Genomic DNA, 19,591 nt, shown 5'->3' on the forward strand with positions numbered 1-19,591 from the left:
TTCCATCTTTTCAATTATACAAAGCTGTTTAAACAAACTCTCTATCTTCTCTATAATATATCTTCTTGGAAACTGGGTGAACACTTTACAAGTTAGAAAAAAACAGTCCCCTGACACTTTAAAAGAAAGACATTTCCTTTGACTTTTCACTGGTTGTGACTGCACAGTTGCATACAGTTATATTAGACACTAGACTATAAAAAGAAACCACTCTACTGAAATGTAAAGACATGTCCTTTTAAATTTTGCAGTTAAATGAACTGGCTGGTTTAGGTTGACTTCTTTTCATCCACCTCTGCCTCTTTGCTATCTTACTTAGGCAAACAATCAAGTCAGGGAATATTTTTATTGACTAATTGTCTCAGGAATGATACTGTCCTTTGCCCTTACACTCTGGAGATAAGGGACTCAGGCATGCATAGGCAATGAAAACAGCCAAAGGGACTCAAGCTTGAACGTGTCCACACCAAGGTATAATTCCAGATTACTAAATATCAAGAATTTTTTGGAATTCTGTTGCAGAAATAACATTTTAGGACACCTAATTTACTGATAGGAAAAGAGAAATACAATTAGAGAAAGTAAATGAGCAAAGGTTTCTAAAATGTTTGCACTTTTTTTTAACAAACAGTAAATCTGGTTAACGATTTTAAAAGTGCAAATATATTATCTCAATTACTTTTAATGTTAACATATGGAAAATGAGATGATGACTATATAAATAGGTAAAATACTCTTGGAAAGCAATTTCACTGGTAATATGCATCTAAAGTCATAAAAATGTTCATTTTCTTTCAACCCCAAGTGACCTGAGGATTTATCCTAAGGAAATCACCAAAATATGAGTTCCATGAAGACCAGAACTTTATAGTGGCATGTAGACCATTCTCAAGTATTTGTGGGAAGAAATGAAACAATTCTGAACACAGAAAAAGCAAAGTGCAAATATGTTCATCATTATTTAGGTTGTTTCCCAATTTCTGTTCTTATAAAAAGTCAACAATAGGGGGAAATGAACGGTCAAAAAAAATTATGGTAGAACAATTTGACTATAAAGCAATCATTTAAAATTTTAAATATGAACAAGATAATCTAGACATATATTTGAGTCAATGCTAAGAAACGGATTATAAAAATGCAACTTCTAAAAGATAACATGGGAGAAAATCTAAGTGACAGGTATGACGAGATTTTACACAACACAAATGTGATCCATGAAAAAAAAATGCTAAGATGAATTTTATTAAAATTAAAAATGTCCACTCTGCAAAAGATACTATTAAGAGAATGAAAAACAAACCACAGACTAGGAGAAAATATTTGGAAAATATATCTGATAAAAGACTTGTATCCAAAATATAAAAGAACCTTAAAACTCAACGGTAAGAAAACAAGCTAAAAACAGGCAAAAGATCTGGACACCTCTGAAGAGAAGATATACAGATAGCAAATAAGCATATAAAAGTTACTCAACATCACTCATCATGAGAGAACTGCAAATAACATTAAACACCTATTTGAATGGGTCTTTAAAAGATGATAATATCAAATGGTTAAGATGTGAAGCAATAGCAACTCATTCAATGGTATAGCCACTTTGGAAGACAGTTTGACAGTTTCTTTAAAAGCTAAACATAGTCTCACCAATAATATCCAACAATCACACTCCTAGGTATTTACTCAATAGAATTTACAACTTATATTCACACAAAAACCAGCATATAAATGTTTATGGCAGTTTTATTCATAATTGCCAAAACCTGAAAGCAACCAAGATGTCTTTTATATGTGAATGGATAGACAAAAATGGTACATCTAGACAGTGGAATATTATTCAGCTATAAAAAGAAATAAGCTCTCAAGCCACGAAAAGACATGAGGGAATTTTAAATGCATATTGCCAAGGGAAAGAAGCCAATCTAAAACAGCATTGTTTGATTCCAATTAATTACATGACATTCCAGAGTAGGCAAATATCAGTAGGCTGCCAGGGCTTTGGATGGAGTGGAGGGATGAATAAGTGAAGCAGGGGAGATTTTTACTGCAGTGAAACTACTCTGCATGATACTGTAACACTGCATACATGACAGGATGCACATGTCAAAACCTACAGAACTTTAAAACACAAAGTGTAAACCTTAAACCTTCAACAGAAAATTGGATTAAAGATTTACTGAGCATGGCCCTGCCCATCAGAACAAGACCCAGTTTCCCCCTCAGTCAGTCTCTCCCATCAGGAAGCTTCCATAAGCCTCTTATCCTTCTCCATGACAGGGCAGACAGACTGAAAACCACAATCACAGAAAACTAACCAATCCGATCACATGGACCACAGCCTCGTCTAACTCAATAAAACTATGAGCCATGCCATGTAGGGCCACCCAAGACGGACAGGTCATGGTGGAGTTCTGACAAAATGTGGCCCATTGGAGAAGGGAATGGCAAACCACTTCAGTATTCTTGCCTCGTGAACCCCATGAACAGTAGAAAAAGCCAAAAAGATAGGACACTGAAAGATGAACTCCCCAGGTCGCTAAGTGCCCAACATGCTACTGGAGATCAGTGGAGAAATAACTCCAGAAAGAATGAAGAGACAGAGTCAAATCAAAAACTATACCCACTTGTGGATGTGACTGGTGATGGAAGTAAAGCCTGATGCTGTAAAGAAGAATATTGCATAGGCCTGGAATGTTAGGTCCATGAATCAAGGTAAATTGGAAGTAGTCAAACAGGAGATGGCAAGAGTGAACATCAACATTTCAGGAATCAGCAAACTAAAATGGACTGGAATGGGTGAATTTAACTCAGATGACCATTATATCTACTACTACTACTACCATTGTATCTACTGCTAGGCAAGAGAAAAGAGCCTCTTGATGAAAGTAAAAAAGGAAAGTGAAAAGTTGGCTTAAAACTCAACATTCAGAAAACTAAGATCATGGCATCTGGTCCCATCATTTCATGGCAGATAGATGGAGAAATAGTGGAAACAGTGACAAACTATTTTGTCGGGCTCCAAAATCACTGCAGATGGTGACTGCAGCCATGAAATTAAAAGACACTTGCTCCTTGGAAGAAAAGCTATGACCAACCTAGACAGCATATTAAAAAGTAGAGACATTACTTTGCCAACAAAGGTCCGTCTAGTCAAAGCTATGGTTTTTCCAATAGTCGTGTATGGATGTAGAGTTGGACTATAAAGAAAGCTGAGCACCGAAGAATTGATGCTTTTGAACTGTGGTGTTGGAGAAGACTCTTGAGAGTCCCTTGGAGAGCAAGGAGATTCAACCAGTCCATCCTAAAGGAAATCAGTCCTGAATATTCATTGGAGGGACTGATGCTGAAGCTGAAACTACAATCCTTTGGCCACCTGATGCAAAGAACTGACTCACTGGAAAAGACCCTGATGCTGGAAAAGATTGAAGGCAAGAGGAGATGAGAACAATAGAGGATGAGATGGTTGGATGGCATCACTGACTCAACGGACATGAGTCTGAGTAAACTCCAGGAGTTGGTGATGGACAGGGAGGCCTGGCGTGCTGCAGTCCATGGGGTCACAGAGTCAGAGATGACTGAGCGACTGAACTGAACTGAAACCTTAATATTTGCAACTTTTTCTTAAGTCAGTAGGTCCAGAGAATTCCAGTTGTAACAAGGCAGTCTAACTATATTTCAAATCTAATTCAAAAAGTCTCACTGAACAGGGTTGGGGCAGGGAGAGGGAGTGGGCAGGGAATTACAGACCTAAGTATCTGGAAATGAATTCAAGGCCAAAGGGACTGCACAAAAGTACTGTATTCTAGTCAATAAAGTTGTTTCCCACGGGGTACAGGTTAACAATTCTGACACTGCTACATATGTATACTGGAACTGAACAATTAAGTAAATAAAGGGTAGATGCAGGGAGTCAAGTTCCTCAATGTTGGCGTGAAAATGAACAGATCGGCAAGGGGAGGGGGACAAAACATCCATATAGTAATGAAGAAAAACCAGAGACATCAGAAAGAACTCATGTTTAAGTTTCTATAGATACAGATGGTTACACATAGAAATATTTATAGATATGTAGAGGTGAGTGAAAAAGTTGGCTTAAAACTCAACATTCAAAAAACTAAGATCATGGCATCCGATCACACCACTTCCTGGCAAATAGACTGGGAAACAACAGAAACAGTGACACACTATTTTGGGGGGCTCCAAAATCACTGCAGATGGTGACTGCAGCCATGAAATTAAAAGATGCTTTGCTCCTTGTAAGGAAAACTACAACAAACCTCGATAGCATATTAAAAAGAGACTTGACTTTGCTGACTAACGTCCATCTAGTCAAAGCTATGGTTTTTCCATTAGTCATGTATAGAAGTGAGAGGTGGACTACAAAGAAAGCTGAGCACCAAAGAATTGATGCTTTTCAACTGTGGTGTTGGAGAAGACTCTTGAGAGTCCCTTGGACTGCACGGAGATCCAACCAGTCCATCCTAAAGGAGACCAGTCCTGAATACTCATTGCAAGGACTGATGCTGAAGCTGAAACTCCAATACTCTGGCCACCTGATGCGAAGAACCGACTCATTGGGAAAGACCCTGATGCTGGGAAAGACTGAAGGCAGGAGGAGAAGGGGGTGACAGAGGATAAGATAGTTGGATGACATCACTGACTTGATGGACATGAGTTTGAGCAAGCTCCGGGAGCTGGTGATGAACAGGGAAGCCTGGCGTGCTGCAGTCCATGGGGTTGCAAAGAGTTGGACATGACTGAGCAACTGAACTCAACTCATGAATATACACAGGGGTTTATAAACACATATATTTCTTTACTCTGTCAGCTGAGAGGGTCTAAAAGAAGGTACACCCTTGTGTACCTTAGCCCAGACTGATACAGATAAATGACAGAATAAATACACGAAGAAGAGACATCTTCTCCTGTGTAGAATTCCAAATAAATTATATAGTTACCACATACTAAAGGGAAAGAGCCCAAGTATGGGCTGCATATATAGTGACTCCTATCCAAAGTCTACAGTAAGGGGGAGAGGAGAATATAGTAGGGAAACCTGGCAAATACTATTTTAGCCAGACGATCAAGGTCAATATAAATAGTCACAAATTATGATGATAAAATACACCCTTGCTATGAACTGATGAAAATTCCCAAAATTCCAATCTAATCATGAAAAAAACTCAGACAAATTCTAATAGTCAGGTGTACTATACTTGACCAGTACTCCTCAAAAATGTCAAGGTCATCAAAATCAAGGAAAGACTAAGAAACTGTCACAGCTAAGATGAGCCTAAGGAGACATGACAACTAAATGTAATGTGGTGTCTTTGATGGGATTCGGAAACAGAAAGACAATAGGTAAAAACTAAGGAAATCAGAATAAACTATGAGTTTCAGTTAATAACAATGTATCAACATTGATTTATTTATTTTAATAAATGTTAAATTAACAAATAACCATACTAATATAAGATGTTCATAACGAGAAACTGTTTGGCAGGAGTGGGGGATATATATATGGAAACTATACTATCGGGGAAGCCCAAACTGTGGGAGAACTAGACAAAGCAGTATTATTCAGCACTAGAAAGAAATGAGCTATCAAGCCATGAAAAGACATGAAGGACACTTAAATGTATATTAATGAGTAAAAGAAGACAGTCTGAAAAGAGTAGATAGTATATGATTCCAACTATATGATAACCTGGGAAAGGCAAAACTATGGAGATAGTAAAAAGATTAGTTGCCAGTGCTTAGGGGGAGAAAGGAAAGAATAAGCAGAGCACAGGGGATTTTTAGGGCAGTAAAAGTACTCTGCATGCAATAATGGCAGATACATCATTACAAATTTGTCCAAACCCATAGAATACGCAACACCAAGAGTGAACCCTAAAATAAATCATGGACTCTGAGTGACAATGATGTATCAATGTAGGCTCATCAATTCTAACCATCTCTGGTGGGGTATATTTACAATGTTGGAGGTTATGCATTCTGTGGAGACCCCTAATTCACAAACCCTTGGTGCCTTTTTTAAGTATCAAAAGCAAAATGCAATATTTGCACCAATATTTTAAAGCACATCCAAAATTTTAATGCTGGGCAAAAGAGGGTACTGTATAACTGTTAATAAAAACAATAGAGTATGCCCTGTCAGGACTGAGAAACTGAGAGGTATGTCAACAATGCATCTGGTCTTCCCAAAGAGGTAAAAAAGAATACATAACTTGTCAAATAAGCTGCTCATCATCACTGGGAATTTTTAACCTTGGCTGGGTGTTCTATTCACAAAGAATGCTGCCTGAGGCAGTAAAAGCACAAATAAACCTCATCTGACTTTCCACCATAATACCTCCAGCCACAGTTAACAAGGGTTGATTACTTGGGAAAGAGTAATAGACTCCCAAGGACTTCCCTGGTGGCTCAGAGGTTAAAGCATCTACCCGCAATGCGGGAGACCCAGGTTCGGTCCCTGGGTCAGGAAGATCCCCTGGAGAAGGAAATGGCAACCCACTCCAGTATTCTTGCCTGGAGAATCCCATGGACGGAGGAGCCTGGTGGGCTACAGACCACGGGGCCACAAAAAGTGGAACACACTGAGCGACTTCACTTTCACTTTCAATAGATTCCTCAAACCTTCTAGTTTCAAGGCAATCAGGATACAAACATAATCGACACAGACAGACTTATTTCTAAATAAATCAATCTTATTTTTCATTCAATAAAAAAAAGTATAATAAGGCTTAAGGTTTTCAGACATTTTAAAAATCAATATAAAATTACAATCAAGCTATTCAGAAGGAAAGTTCATTTGTTATCTCATAATTACCTACAAGGCCAATGTGACAACTTGACACCAAGAATAAAAATAAACTTGTAAAAAAAATAAATAAATAAACTTGTTCATTTCCCTAATAGAATACAAAACTCTAGTCTTAGAATTTCAAAACAGCCTCCTATATTTAAAATTACCAAGGCTACAGATCTGTGTTCCAGGTGGCCAGTACACAGCTAGTTTACATGTTTCTTCCTAGCATAATTAATGGGTCCCTTGCATTCCCAAGTGTCTTGGTTTGTACCATACACTACATACTCTTCCCAGTTTTAGTACATTTTGTGCCTGAAAGGCTCCTGTTAATAGGCACATGGTCTCTGGGCACCTGCATTACTAGTTTAGATAACTAGATAACTAAGGGTGGAAAAGTACTTACCGGGAGTTGGAGGAATTGCTCTAGACTTGTTCATTCCATTGTTGGGAGGCAGGATGGGAGAGGTTAGCAAGGAGGAATGAGACCTGAGGTCAACTGGGCTTCAGAAATGACCTGAGGCTGCCAGATTCCCCATTAAACCTAAAATTCCTTAGGCCAAAGACTATTTGTCATTCAGCTTCCTATCCCCAGTGTCCAATATTATATATGTCATGTAGTAAGTACTCATTAAAATTTTTCCCTTGGGGTCTTCTCTGGTGGCTCAGTGGCAAAGAATCTGCCTGCCAATGTAGGTGACACAGGTACGATCCCTAGTCCGGGAAGATCCCACATGTCACAGAGCAACAAAGCCCAAGTGTCCCAACTACTGAGCCTCTGTGCTCTAGAGTCAGGGAACCGCAAGAGCTGAGAGCACGCGCTGCAGCTACTTAGAAGCCCACACACTCTAGAGCCCATGCTCCGCAAGAAAAGCCACCACAGTGAGATGCCTGTGCACCGCAACAGGACAAAAATAAACACACAGCCAAAAATAAACAAATAATAAAAATTTAAAAAAATTTTTCCCTGAATGAATGAAAGGTGATTATTAAGGCCAGCATACAAACTCATACTACTTTTCCTTCATGCACTTTCATAATTTCATTCTGTTAGGTAGTTAGAATAGGGAAAAGGAGTCCAAAATGGCGGTGACCAAAAGACAGGAGGGAAAAGCCAGGGAAAATAGAGCAGAGGAAGGTCAAAGCAAAGTCCAAGGACAGGAGCGGGGGACTTCAGGGAGGACAGCGCTCCTACCGAAGCCCAATTTGCATAGGACAGGCCCGGGGGGGGGGGGGGGGGGGGGGGGGGAAGGAAAAAACATACAAAAAGAGGAGCCAAAGGGCGCGCCCCGCCCCCCCCCCCCCCACACACCCCCGCGCGCGCAATGGAGCGCTCTTCTCTTCCCGTCTTTGGATCCACGTGCCCTCACTCCTCGAAGATGGATTTTCCTGCTATTATCTAAATAAAATAGAGCTGTAACACTGATTTACTTAAGAGCTGTAACACGGTCCATTGGAGACCTGAGAGCTATAACACGGTCTGTCCAAGACCCGAGAGCTGCGACCCGCCGAGGCGGCTTTAATGTTCGTCATTCCAAATTTTTGTTGTGACGAGACAAAGAACCAAGGAGCATACACTCGCCTGACAATTCCTTATTTTTAATTTTTATACAGGTTTCACTGTTTAGTCAAAGTGTGAAAGTGTTAGTCACTCTCAGTTGTGTCCGACTCTTTGTGACCCTGTGGGCTGTTGTCTACCAGGCTTCTCTGTCCATCGAATTCTTCAGGCAAGAAAACTGGAGTGGGTTGCCATTCCCTTCTCCAGGGGATCTTCCCAACCCAGGGATCTAACTTGAGTCTCCTGCATTGCAGGAGATTCTTTACCAACTGAGCCACCAGGAAGATCCTGTTCACTATTTAGAGGGAAGTACTAAAAATATTATGCAAGCTCTACATTTTTCAAGTTTTAGTATTAGTGACAGTTTTGTTTCCTATTATGGGAAGCAATAAAAATAATGCTTAAGAATAAAATATGACATTCAATTATGTAAGCAATTTCAAAGTGAGGCTATGTTTTCCTTTACTGAAGTATACTGAAAATAAAAGTTTTTATTAATTAAAAAAAAAAACCTTAATTCCAAGGATAGCAAAATGAGGTAAGAAAAAGGAAAAAGAAACAAACATGCTGACATGTAAAAAGCAGCCTTTATTTTATGTTAATTCTGGGAATAAAATCTATTATAATTATACTGTTTCATCTCATAAAAAATAAATGCACCACGCTTAGTAAGAAAAAATTAAACACAATGGGTTTCCTCACATAATAGAGGCTAAATATTACCAGTAAAGTCTTGAAGACATTTCTGATGCTAAAGCTGTAAAGATATATTTATTTTGTCTGGATAAGATTTTTTTGTTTACTTACTTTTCAATTTTTATCTTTAAAAACTTGATCAGCATACAACAACTCTATAAAAGTGAAACTGTTAGTTGCTCTCTCATGTCCAACTCTATGCGACCCCATGGACTATAGCTCTCTAGGGTCCTCTGTCCATGGGGTTTTCCAGGCAAGAATATTGGCGTGGATAGCCATTCCCCTCTTTGGGGGATCTTTCCAACTCAGGGATGGAACCCAGGTCTCCCACATAGAAAACAGATTCTTTACCGTCTAAGCTACCAGCTGGATGTGAAAATGGGTTACTTCTTTACAGTGTGGGATAATGAATGCTACAGGGAAGAAAGTTGCTAATAGCCATAATAGTTTCCCTAACTTAACTCATTCTCTTCCTATGCACCCTATTTCTGAGGACCCCTCAATCAGTTATTCACCAGCAAAACAAACATAATCAGTCCTAAACCATTTCTCCACACCAACTCAGGCTCTTGAGATCTGCTATAATTTGAACCACAGCCTTTACAGCCAATTTAAATGCAACTCCCAAATGCTTTTAGTTTGGTATATGGTGAAAGTTAAATAAGATATACTTGCTTTATCAACCACCGTTGAGTTTGCAACTCAAGTAAATTACCGAAGAAGGCATCTTAATATTTTAAAGTTCTGTTTCATTACTATTTCTGAATTACCACATAAAGCTATTAAAAGCATGATTCCTCACGTGATCTGATAAGTCTATTCTGGGGTGACAGACGGCACCCTGAATCCCAACACCCATTTCTTAAATATTCAACTAGTCTTCAGAGGTACCGTATTTGAGTGTGAGTATAAGTGTAAATCTATCACTACTATTGAAAAAAGAGCTCAAAATACCTTCATCTTTGAAAGAAGCCCTTAGAAATTAATAAAAAGAGAGATACTTTTTAAGTGATATGACCCACTAGCAATTAAATGCATCATCCTTTAATCCAATTTAAATTTGTGCCATTTCTTTTGAAAGCTGAGGAATACAGACTACAGTATAGGTTTTGTAAGCTATAGTCTATTTCAACATATTGAGTGAGAAAAAAGTTACAGTAAGACTTTTTCCAAATTAGTTAACATAAAAGATAATTTTGTAGGCCAGGGAAATCTAAAATAATCTATCAGCACACAATTCATAAAGGGAAACTTCAGTGTCACATTTCCTTAGATTCAAAACATCAGGGAGAGAAAACAAAATTCATTGTCATTTCTAAGAAAAGAGATGTAAGGTACATACCTTGAGAAAACAGATCCAAAAAAGTTTTTAACCCTACCAGAATCAAAATGATCATAATGGGCAAAAAGAATTACATAACCTTCATGGTACATTCAATAGAAAAACTATACACTTAATAAATTACAAATTTTATCATGATTAAACTGATTTAGCAAAAGAATTCAAAGAAGTTTTCAGAACTTTCACAGAGGTCATCACATTTTCCAAGATCTCCAAACATTAAACTAATCAACCTCCCAATTTTCAGAACATACTAATATAACCAGAACTAGACAGACACACAGATATAAAGGCGCTGTGGGGGAGGTGGAGGAGTAGAGCGGAGAGAGAAAACTTCCTGGTTAATTCACTGAATAGCTCCCCCTAAGAGTAATCAGGCTCTTGAACGCAGCTGGGAGAAAATCCACACAAGCAGCTGACTCTCTGCAGACTGCTCTGTACTTTTCCAAACAGAAGTAAACTAATTACTTGTGCTTCAAGTCCACAGAATACATAGATCTGTCATTCTAGGCTTGCTCTAAGGCCTGAGACAAGAATCTGCAGTTTCAGAGAACTTAAGCAAAAACAAATCATTTTTAAAAGATGTTTTCATAATAACGGAAGTTCACTGAAGGAAGTACATACAAGAGTACTCAAATACAGTACCTTACTCTGCAACTTTAATACCCTGCAGACAGGTGTATTTCTTCAACTATATGAGAGCTTTATTAGTTAGCAGGGAAAATAAGTAACAAACAAAAGAAGCTACACACATACTACTTAGCATTTGATTAACGTTATAGCACAAATTTAATTCTTAAGTACCCCTCACATTGCTGACAGCGGAAATTCACTGTACAGTCACCACCAATTCTTAAAACTTATTTGAAGAATCTGTAAGAATTTTTTCATTCTAAAGGTAGACTGCAGGTATAAGTCTTAGTACTGTATGCATTAAGACCCTTCAGTTCCCCTCAACTCCCAAATATGCTGTATATGCCAAAATAAAAGATTTAAAGGAGGCATCTTCAAATCAGAGGAGTGCAGCTAAAACAGAACATCTGTATGTCAGAGCACAAGTGGGCCTATAGTACACAGGATCAACTGTAAACACAATAGCAAGTACAGTCACGTAAAACATAAGAGAAAGAGAAACGGACACTTGAGAAGCTGAACTGGACTGTGAGGTAAACTACACAAACAAATTAAAGGTAACCAGTTCCTCATCTGCTACGCTCACCTCTGGGGCTTAGAACTTAGTTGTCTTTAGTTCCCTTCTTTATATAAGAGCACAAGACAGCCCAAGAGAGCAGATGCCCTGAAAGTCTTCCAACAGTGATTCTCCTCTCTGGTCTTGTAAACGTTATTCAACCTCTTCAGATAAATAATTAAATAAAAACTAAATGCACAGTGAGTCCTGGGTATTAATGCACACACAACCATTCTCTGACCTCAAAAACAGTATAAAATCCAAACTTATTAGCACTGCAATCAGAACTCTGATCTAACTTCAAGCAGTTAGATCTAACCCACCTGCAGTGTAGGTTTCTCAAGGGCAGGGATGTTGGGACTCTGTGACTCATATGAGCCTAATAGTGTTTACACATAGCTTGTGCTTAATTGTGGTATCAGGCTGAATATGAGGTGATGTTAGTGGGCCAAAATCAGAAAAGTGACACTCTAAATCACTGTTTTTCAAACAGTGGATTACAACCTAATGAGTCAGGACATTAATGCAGTGGGTCAACATCAGCATTCAAACAAAAAAAATAAAATAAAATAAAACACTGAACAGACTAAAAAATACCAGGGTGCAAGATCCTAGTAAAGACAGTTTTGTGAGACTTGTTTCAGGTGGGTTGTTGGTTTGTTGTTGTCGTTTTTAATTGGGTTGTAATACAAAATGTATCTCTTACTATGAGTTCCAATTAATATTTTTAAACTGCCTAGATACTGTTTTTTCCAAATGTAGGCCTGGAATAGTTTTTTCCCCAAATGTGGACCCATACATAGGCTCTTACTAGACTGCCCAAGGGAAGCACAGAAACTATCTATATAGCTGACAATCGAAGAACAGAACGACCCTAACTGGCTCCAACCTAAACCACTACAATATCCTTTGTGCCATCATCTAACAAATGAACTCGCCACAGATCATGCTCCCTAAGCGCCCTGCCGTGATCATAAATCGTAAATGTTTGCTTGTCAACTGAGCCTCTTTGCTTATCTACGGATCATAAGAATTATTCCCAATGGGACCTATCTAAAAAAACAATTATCCTTGACAGCATGGTAACAAACCCTCTCCTGAAATAAACTGGAAAGTAGTGGCTGAAAAGAGAACTGTTTTTCACAGTAACTTACATGACCCAGACAAATCTTCATGTTACTAACAAAAGATCTTTTTCCTGGTCACAGCAATGTAGCGGAAGTCATTTCTGAGGGGAAGATAATGTTATTTTCAAATTTAGTTGTATTATTTTGCTGCCCTACTCCCTATGGAATTAAAACTATTTCTTGGGGTTACAGTTACAATCGTCATGTTCTCTTCACTGATAAAGATAGCAAAAAATAACAGCAAAGAATGACTATTTTGTCCCTGTCTTCCACCCAATTTAACAGTAAGAGAAACAGGGTAAATAAAGTTATAAAATAGTTCCACTTCAAAACTATAGAACCAAAGTTCAATTGCTACCCAACTTTACAGGAATGTGACTGAATTTTAAGAATTTTCAGTGACTTCAGTCAAGAATAGTTGACTTCCCTATCTCACAATGCTATTATGAAGATCAAATCAAACATAAAAACACTGCACAAACTGTGCTGTATGCTTAGTCGCTCAATTGTTTCTGCCTCTTTGCCACCTGATTGACCGTAGCCACCAGGCTCCTCTGTCCATAGGATTCCCCAGGCAAGAATACTAGAGTGGGCTGCCATGCCCTCCTCCAGGGGATCTTCCCAACCCAGGTATCGAACCCAGGTCTCTCGCACTGCAGGCGGATCCTTTACCATCTGAGCCACCAGGGAAGCCACTATACAAACTGCAAAGTGATATGATTATTATTACTATTATCTTGTTCTACCTCTTAACCCTCATCTTTATTACAACAGCTCAGCAAGATTCAATGGCATCATCGACTGAATGGACATGAGTTCAAGCAAACTCCCAGACATAGTGAAGGACAGGGAAGCCTGGTGTGCTGCAGTCCATGGGGTCACAAAGAGTCGGACACGACTAAGCAACTGAACAACAAGAAAGATTCAGTAAAGTACAGATGACTAGGTATAATAGTTAGTCCATTATCTACTGAACTGATTGTCCTAAGGGCTGGGATTTCACTTTGTTTGTTTCTTGACTATTGACTCTCTACATAACCATGACAATAAAATGAACTGAGAATTCAAGGCCTGTAGAGTCACTCCAGGTATAGGTTCAGTATGTAGACTGTATTAACCACACCTGGCAAGGGAGTAAAAAATAAAGACTTCAGGTCACCATGCAAGACCTACTGAATCATAATGTTTAAAGGGTGAGCCTGAGAATCCATACTTTTGACAAGCAAACCCAGTGATTCTTATACTCACTAAAGCTTGAGAATCACTGCCATAAAAACTTCCTCTGATCAATAACCATGATTTCAAACACCATTTTCAAAATCTACCTTGAAAATCTACACTATATAGAATTCAGCTACAACTGAGAAAGCAGATCTTAAGAAGGTACTTTTTAACTCATAAAAATACTTGTGGCCCCAACCTCTTTTTAGTCAATTTTCAAATAAAATGAAGCAAAAAGAGAGAGAGAGAATGCCTATGGCATATCTACAAGTTTTAAAAATAAATTACAAATAAATATATACACACAAACATCTTCAATTTTTCTTAGGATTTAACACAGGAAAGTTATATTATCTTGCAGCTATCAAGAAGTAAGGCATACACCCTCTGCCTAGCATAAACATATCATGATACTGAATGCTTACAAGCCAACCTTAGAGTTCATGCTTATTGAAGACGATATTATACAAATACCAAAGAGACAAAACAAACTAGCCACAGACAAACCTAATCTCTCAAAAACAGACAGTATTATATCCATATACAGTGCACGCTTAGACCCTCTGAAAGGCATCTCTTAAGAAATCAATCAAGGGTCCATGAAACTACCTTAAGAAAAATCAACCTGAAGTCAAATATTTCATACGCTATATAATTAGTGCAAAGACATACTTATTTTGGTTCTACTTGCTCAAAGCATCCTTTCTCACTAGCCTCCAGGTATATACACATCACAGGGAAGACACTCAATATATATTACACTGAGAAATTACAAGGTGGAGACTAACAATGTCATTTGAAAAAACTTTCCATCTGCAGTAAAAGTCAGAACTCAGAGGCTTGCTCATACTCTAGTATCTAGCCTTGCAACATGACTCTTTCCCAAACCAGTTAAGAATCTAGGCAGTTTTGAACAGAGAAGGACAAACCAAACCATACCGAATTCAGTTTAATGACTTTTCCAAGATTCAATGAGGACAAGGCCATAGTAAGGAGCCTTTAAAGAAATGCACAGAAATGATGCTCTTTTTTGTCCAAGCCTGTATTCTCTTAAATCTCAAAGTTATTCTATTCTTTCAAACCTCTGTCAGTTGTCCAAATTACTGCACATATGGAAATTGTAATAATTTATGTATTGAAAGAAAGCAGAAAAGTCTAAAAAGGCAATTATCAAGGTCCAAACATCCACCTTTGACTCAATACAAACTACCTCTATACAATAATAACCTACCTAGACCTACCCTGACCCTACCTGGCACTTCATCAACATGCAAAACTTTCCTGGGACAATAGAGAGCTTAATTAAGGAAACTGGGTGAGAGACAGAGAAAAGTGTTGCCTAAAGAATGCTTTAGGAAAATCAGCATCAACCTAACCAAGATAAAAACAAGTTCCAGATACAGATATCCCTCAAGAACCATGTCTCTGATTTCCTCCTCTCACTTGAAAACTTAAGGAGAAAATGCAGACTTTAGTAGAAGGAAGGAAGGAAGTTGTATAGTTGAGGACGCAAACAAATTACCAACTACACTGGCTCTGTGGTGCAACTATCACTATTTTCACTATTAGCAGAGATGCCTCAAAGAATTTGGAAATCAAAATACAGTTGGAAGGTGAGAAACCAATGTCTGGAAGATATCTGATCATCACAACCTTCCAAGAAAGGTTCTCTAAGCAAAGAGTGCTCTTTTTTGCCCTGCCCACGAAAATAAAGTTCTCCACTCACCACTAATGATGTGCTAAAATGTAATGTCTTTTCTCTAGAAGGAGAAATGGGCCTAGACTGGAACCTGTGCCTGAGGCAAGTCCTTCTGTAGGGAATCACCTGGGGTCTCCTTTACAACATCTAGTTTATATCTGAACTCTGTGGCAAAAACCACAGAAAAGGCAAGAAGCCACCAGCTACACTACTTAGTATATATAAAATGGTCATGTTAGCTGTTGTCTTCTACAGAATTCTTTGTTTCAGTTTAGTCCCTTTACCTCCAGTAAAGAGTAAATGATTTAGAACTCTATGATAAATTTATAATTTTAAATAAACACTTCAGTTTTAAATTTAAAAATAAACAGCTGGATCCAAAATTAACTTTGAAAAGGAAAGGAAAATGACAATTCCAAGAGCTTCTACCAAAAGGAAACGTCAGTCACAGATTTTGAGTTATCTAGGGAAAAAACAAAGAATTAGGTGCCCAGGTATAAAACAAAAGGTTGAGAATAAAACCTCAAAAGATTAATATACTGCCAGAGAGAACCAGAAACACTGTAGGACATTAACAGAAAAATAACTCATCCATTTACAAAAAGGACAGAGGAAAGGTATAATAGCTTCAAACACTTAATTTGGTGAGCTACTCTTTCTTATAGTGTAAGGTAAGAGGAAACAGAATGAAGGGATACCACAGAGTAAGAAGGTCAAGGATAAAGGTAAGAGGCATGAGCTGAATAAGAAAGGATAGACCCGCTACGGGTCCTTCAAAACACTATTCCCTTGAAACTTTGATCAAACCTACTGTCCTACTAGAGGAAAGGCTGGAGGTTAGGGAAATTACAGTTAAATATGAGAAAGAGGGAATTCCCTCGCGGTCCAGTGGTTAGGACTCTGAGCTTTCACTGCCGTGGCGGGGGCGGGGGGTGGTGGTTAGATCCCTGGTAGGGGGACGGAGATCCTGCAAGGAGCAAAGCAAGGCCAAAAAAAAAAAAAAGAAAGAAAGAAAAGAGAGAAAGATTCATGAGGGCAAATCTAAACTCTGAAAGGAAGAACAGAAGTGTGGGGGAAAAGGAATATACAAGGCAGTAAGATAGAAGACTGCTGAGGAGAAGGGAGAGAGCGTATACACCATCTACCAGTCACTCAGCAAGCACTATATAAATTTTAATACAAAGTATAAAAACACACATGTAACAGCTGGATTAAAGAAGTGGAGGAGGTCTGCAAAGAAACTGCAAAACAGGGCAGCATCCTGCCAGAGTTTTAAGGGATGCAGTGAGGAAGTAAGGATGAAGGAATATGAAGGGGGAGGGGTGGAGCAAGGAAAGAGGAAGGACTGCAACAGCAGAAGGAGCCTAAAAAGAGAAGAAAGGGAAAGCAACCCAGAGGAGAGAAAGAATAAAAATGAAGCTTGAGATAACAAGGGAAGACAGCAGAGAATGAAAACGGCATGCCCTGTGAAAGTGGGGAGGTCAAGACCCCAAAAGGGCTGTAGTTAGGGGGAAGTACCAGCTAGGGAGCGTTCTACCATAAAGCTCTGACTCAAAAGAAGTATGAGTAGCGTGCAGGAGTGAAGACGAGGGCCAGAACAGAGGTGCTCTCAGAGAGGTGTGATGGAGACACTAGATTCAAAATCCTGATGTGATGTAGGGACTACTGTGAAGACAAACCATCGTGCCAAAGACGACGCCGCCACCGCCACCACCGCCACCAACCAAAAGAACCCCAAGGGTCAGAGAAGAAGGTGTTCTTGGAGTATGAATACACAAAAAGAGGGGACACACGGTAGGATACAAAAATACAGCGAGTGCTTAACCATAGGAGAGGGTAGCTAAGGGAAGAAAAGGGAGTGCGGCGTGGAGGGATCTGTTTTCGGAGAAAAGTAGGAGCAGACCAAAGGTCCTGCCTCTGGTCTAGAGGACAGAAGGGACGGTCCACGGGGGCTGAAAGGAGTGGTAGAGCGCAAGAAACTATGATGTTCAAGATGAGAACTTGGGGAGGGGGGGGACACACAGTGGCTGGGTGAGAAAAGGAGATGCTGTCAGTCAGAAGCAGAAAGAGGTTCAACAAGAGGAAAGCGGAGAAGGCGGCAGCATGCCGAGGGGGGAAGGCAAGCGGGACAGAAAAGAAGCCAAAGCAATGGGGGCAGGGGTAACAGCAGGAGGGACGCTGGGAGATTACAGGGAGGGAGGTGGGGGTCCCAGAAACCCAGGGTGTGGGGAGGTAAAAGGGGCAACCTCCGTGGAGGGGCGGGGGACCGGAGGGCCGGTTCGGGGGTTGCAGGGAGGTGCGGCCTGAGGGTGACAGGGTTAGAGGAGAAATGCAGGGACAGACGGAGGGGAGGGGGCGGGGTGGGACAGCGGGCAGCCCCAATACTCACACCTCCAGAATGCGGTCCCCCTTGCGCACCCCGGCCCGGTCGGCTGCCCCCCCGGGCAGCACGGCGCTCACATGCTGCAGCGGCGCGTACAGCTCTCCGTTGATGCTCCGCAGTTGCCCGCCCTCGCTCACTTGGCCCCGCACGTTGAAGCCGTAGCCGGACTCGGACTTGACGATGCGCACGACCCGCGGGCCGCCGCCTCCCCCGCCGCCGTTCCCGGCGCAGTGGAGCCCAGACCCCCCACCGCCGCCGCCACCTCCGTTCCTGTGAGGGGCTGCGGGGTGAATCCCTTCCCCGTCCTCGTCCGCCATCTTGCGAGCTAGCAAGCCGTACTCCCACCCCGCTACACCTCCACTCCCTCCGCGCGTGCTCGCCCTTCTCAGCCGCCGCGCGACCCCCGGCGCGCGCGCCCGCTCCGCCGACCGCCGGACCCTAGTCGGCCACGGAGCTACCGGCGCGGGTTAAGGGGAGACAGGGGGCGGGGGGAAAAGAGGACGGTTAGATGCCGTGAAGCCTCCTGGGAGATGTAGTTTCTGATTGGTGGGGGCGGGGAGAGGGCTGGGCCCGGGCCGGAGCTGAGGTTATACGACGCAATTCGGGGCGCAAAGCCTGCTGGGGGTTGTAGTTCGTCTTTTATACTCGTTTTATCCTGGTGGACCGGGAGTCCCTAATCCGGCCTAGAATGTAGGTGACAGATTCATCTTTTGGTGCGGGGCAAATTTAATTTTCCTTTCATTTCATAACTTCTAAAAACAATTCTAATAGGACAGATTTGACATTTGTGATTCAACACAGTCTTAAATTATAACTCGTTTGCTCAGTATTTTGTGTCTACATACATCATTATTACTTTCTTTTTTTCCCCCCAAGTCCTGCCTGCCAGCATACAGAATCTTAGTTCCCCCACCAGGAATGGAACCCTTGCCTCTTGCAATGGAAGTGCAGAAGTCTTAACCACTGCACTGCCAGGGAAGTCCCTACATACATTATTTTATTTCGGGACTCCAACAATCTTGTGAGACAACTGGGTCATGAATTCATTTCTTTATTTAACATATGAGGAAACTGAACCAAAGTCATCCAGCTATTAAGTAATAGGAACTAAAGCCCAGTTATTTTTGTGCAACATTCTTTTCTTATGTTGCAACTACATAAGAACTGTTGTGTCTGACTCTTTTTGGGGCCCCATGGGCTATAGCCCTCCAGACTCCTCTGTCCTTGGAATTTTCCAGGCAAGAATGCTGCAGCAGGTTGTCATCTCCTTTTCCAGGGGATCTTCTCAACCCAGAGTGCCCCATCTATGTAAAAACTTATGGAGAGGAAACTATAGTCTCAGTGATTTAGACCTGGATATTAGAGTGGCCAAGTAATAATTTCAATTGAGTAGTGATTTTGTTCTTTGGGTTTTTTTTTTGTTTGTTTTTTTTTTTTTTTAGTTTTAAAATGTTCTTTTTTTTTTCCTTACTGAAATATAGTGATTTACAATATTAAGTAAGTTTCAGGGATACAACATAGTGATTCACAAGTTTTAAAGATTATACCCCATTTATAATTATTATAAAATA

At 40.3% G+C, this 19,591-nt stretch overlaps 1 protein-coding gene across 1 annotated transcript in view; it reads right to left on the reverse strand.

The window, feature by feature from the left end:
* Positions 1-18,531, reverse strand: part of SNX27 (sorting nexin 27) — a 76,767-nt gene extending 58,236 nt beyond the window's left edge. The window contains exon 1 of the mRNA XM_043876454.1: positions 18,027-18,531. Coding sequence (XP_043732389.1) covers positions 18,027-18,337 — 311 coding nt within the window. The 5' untranslated portion in view covers positions 18,338-18,531. The remainder of the gene's footprint in view (positions 1-18,026) is intronic.
* Between the last annotated feature and the right edge of the window lie 1,060 nt (positions 18,532-19,591).

This window comes from Cervus elaphus, chromosome 20, assembly GCF_910594005.1.
Source record: "Cervus elaphus chromosome 20, mCerEla1.1, whole genome shotgun sequence".
Lineage (NCBI taxonomy): Eukaryota > Metazoa > Chordata > Mammalia > Artiodactyla > Cervidae > Cervus > Cervus elaphus.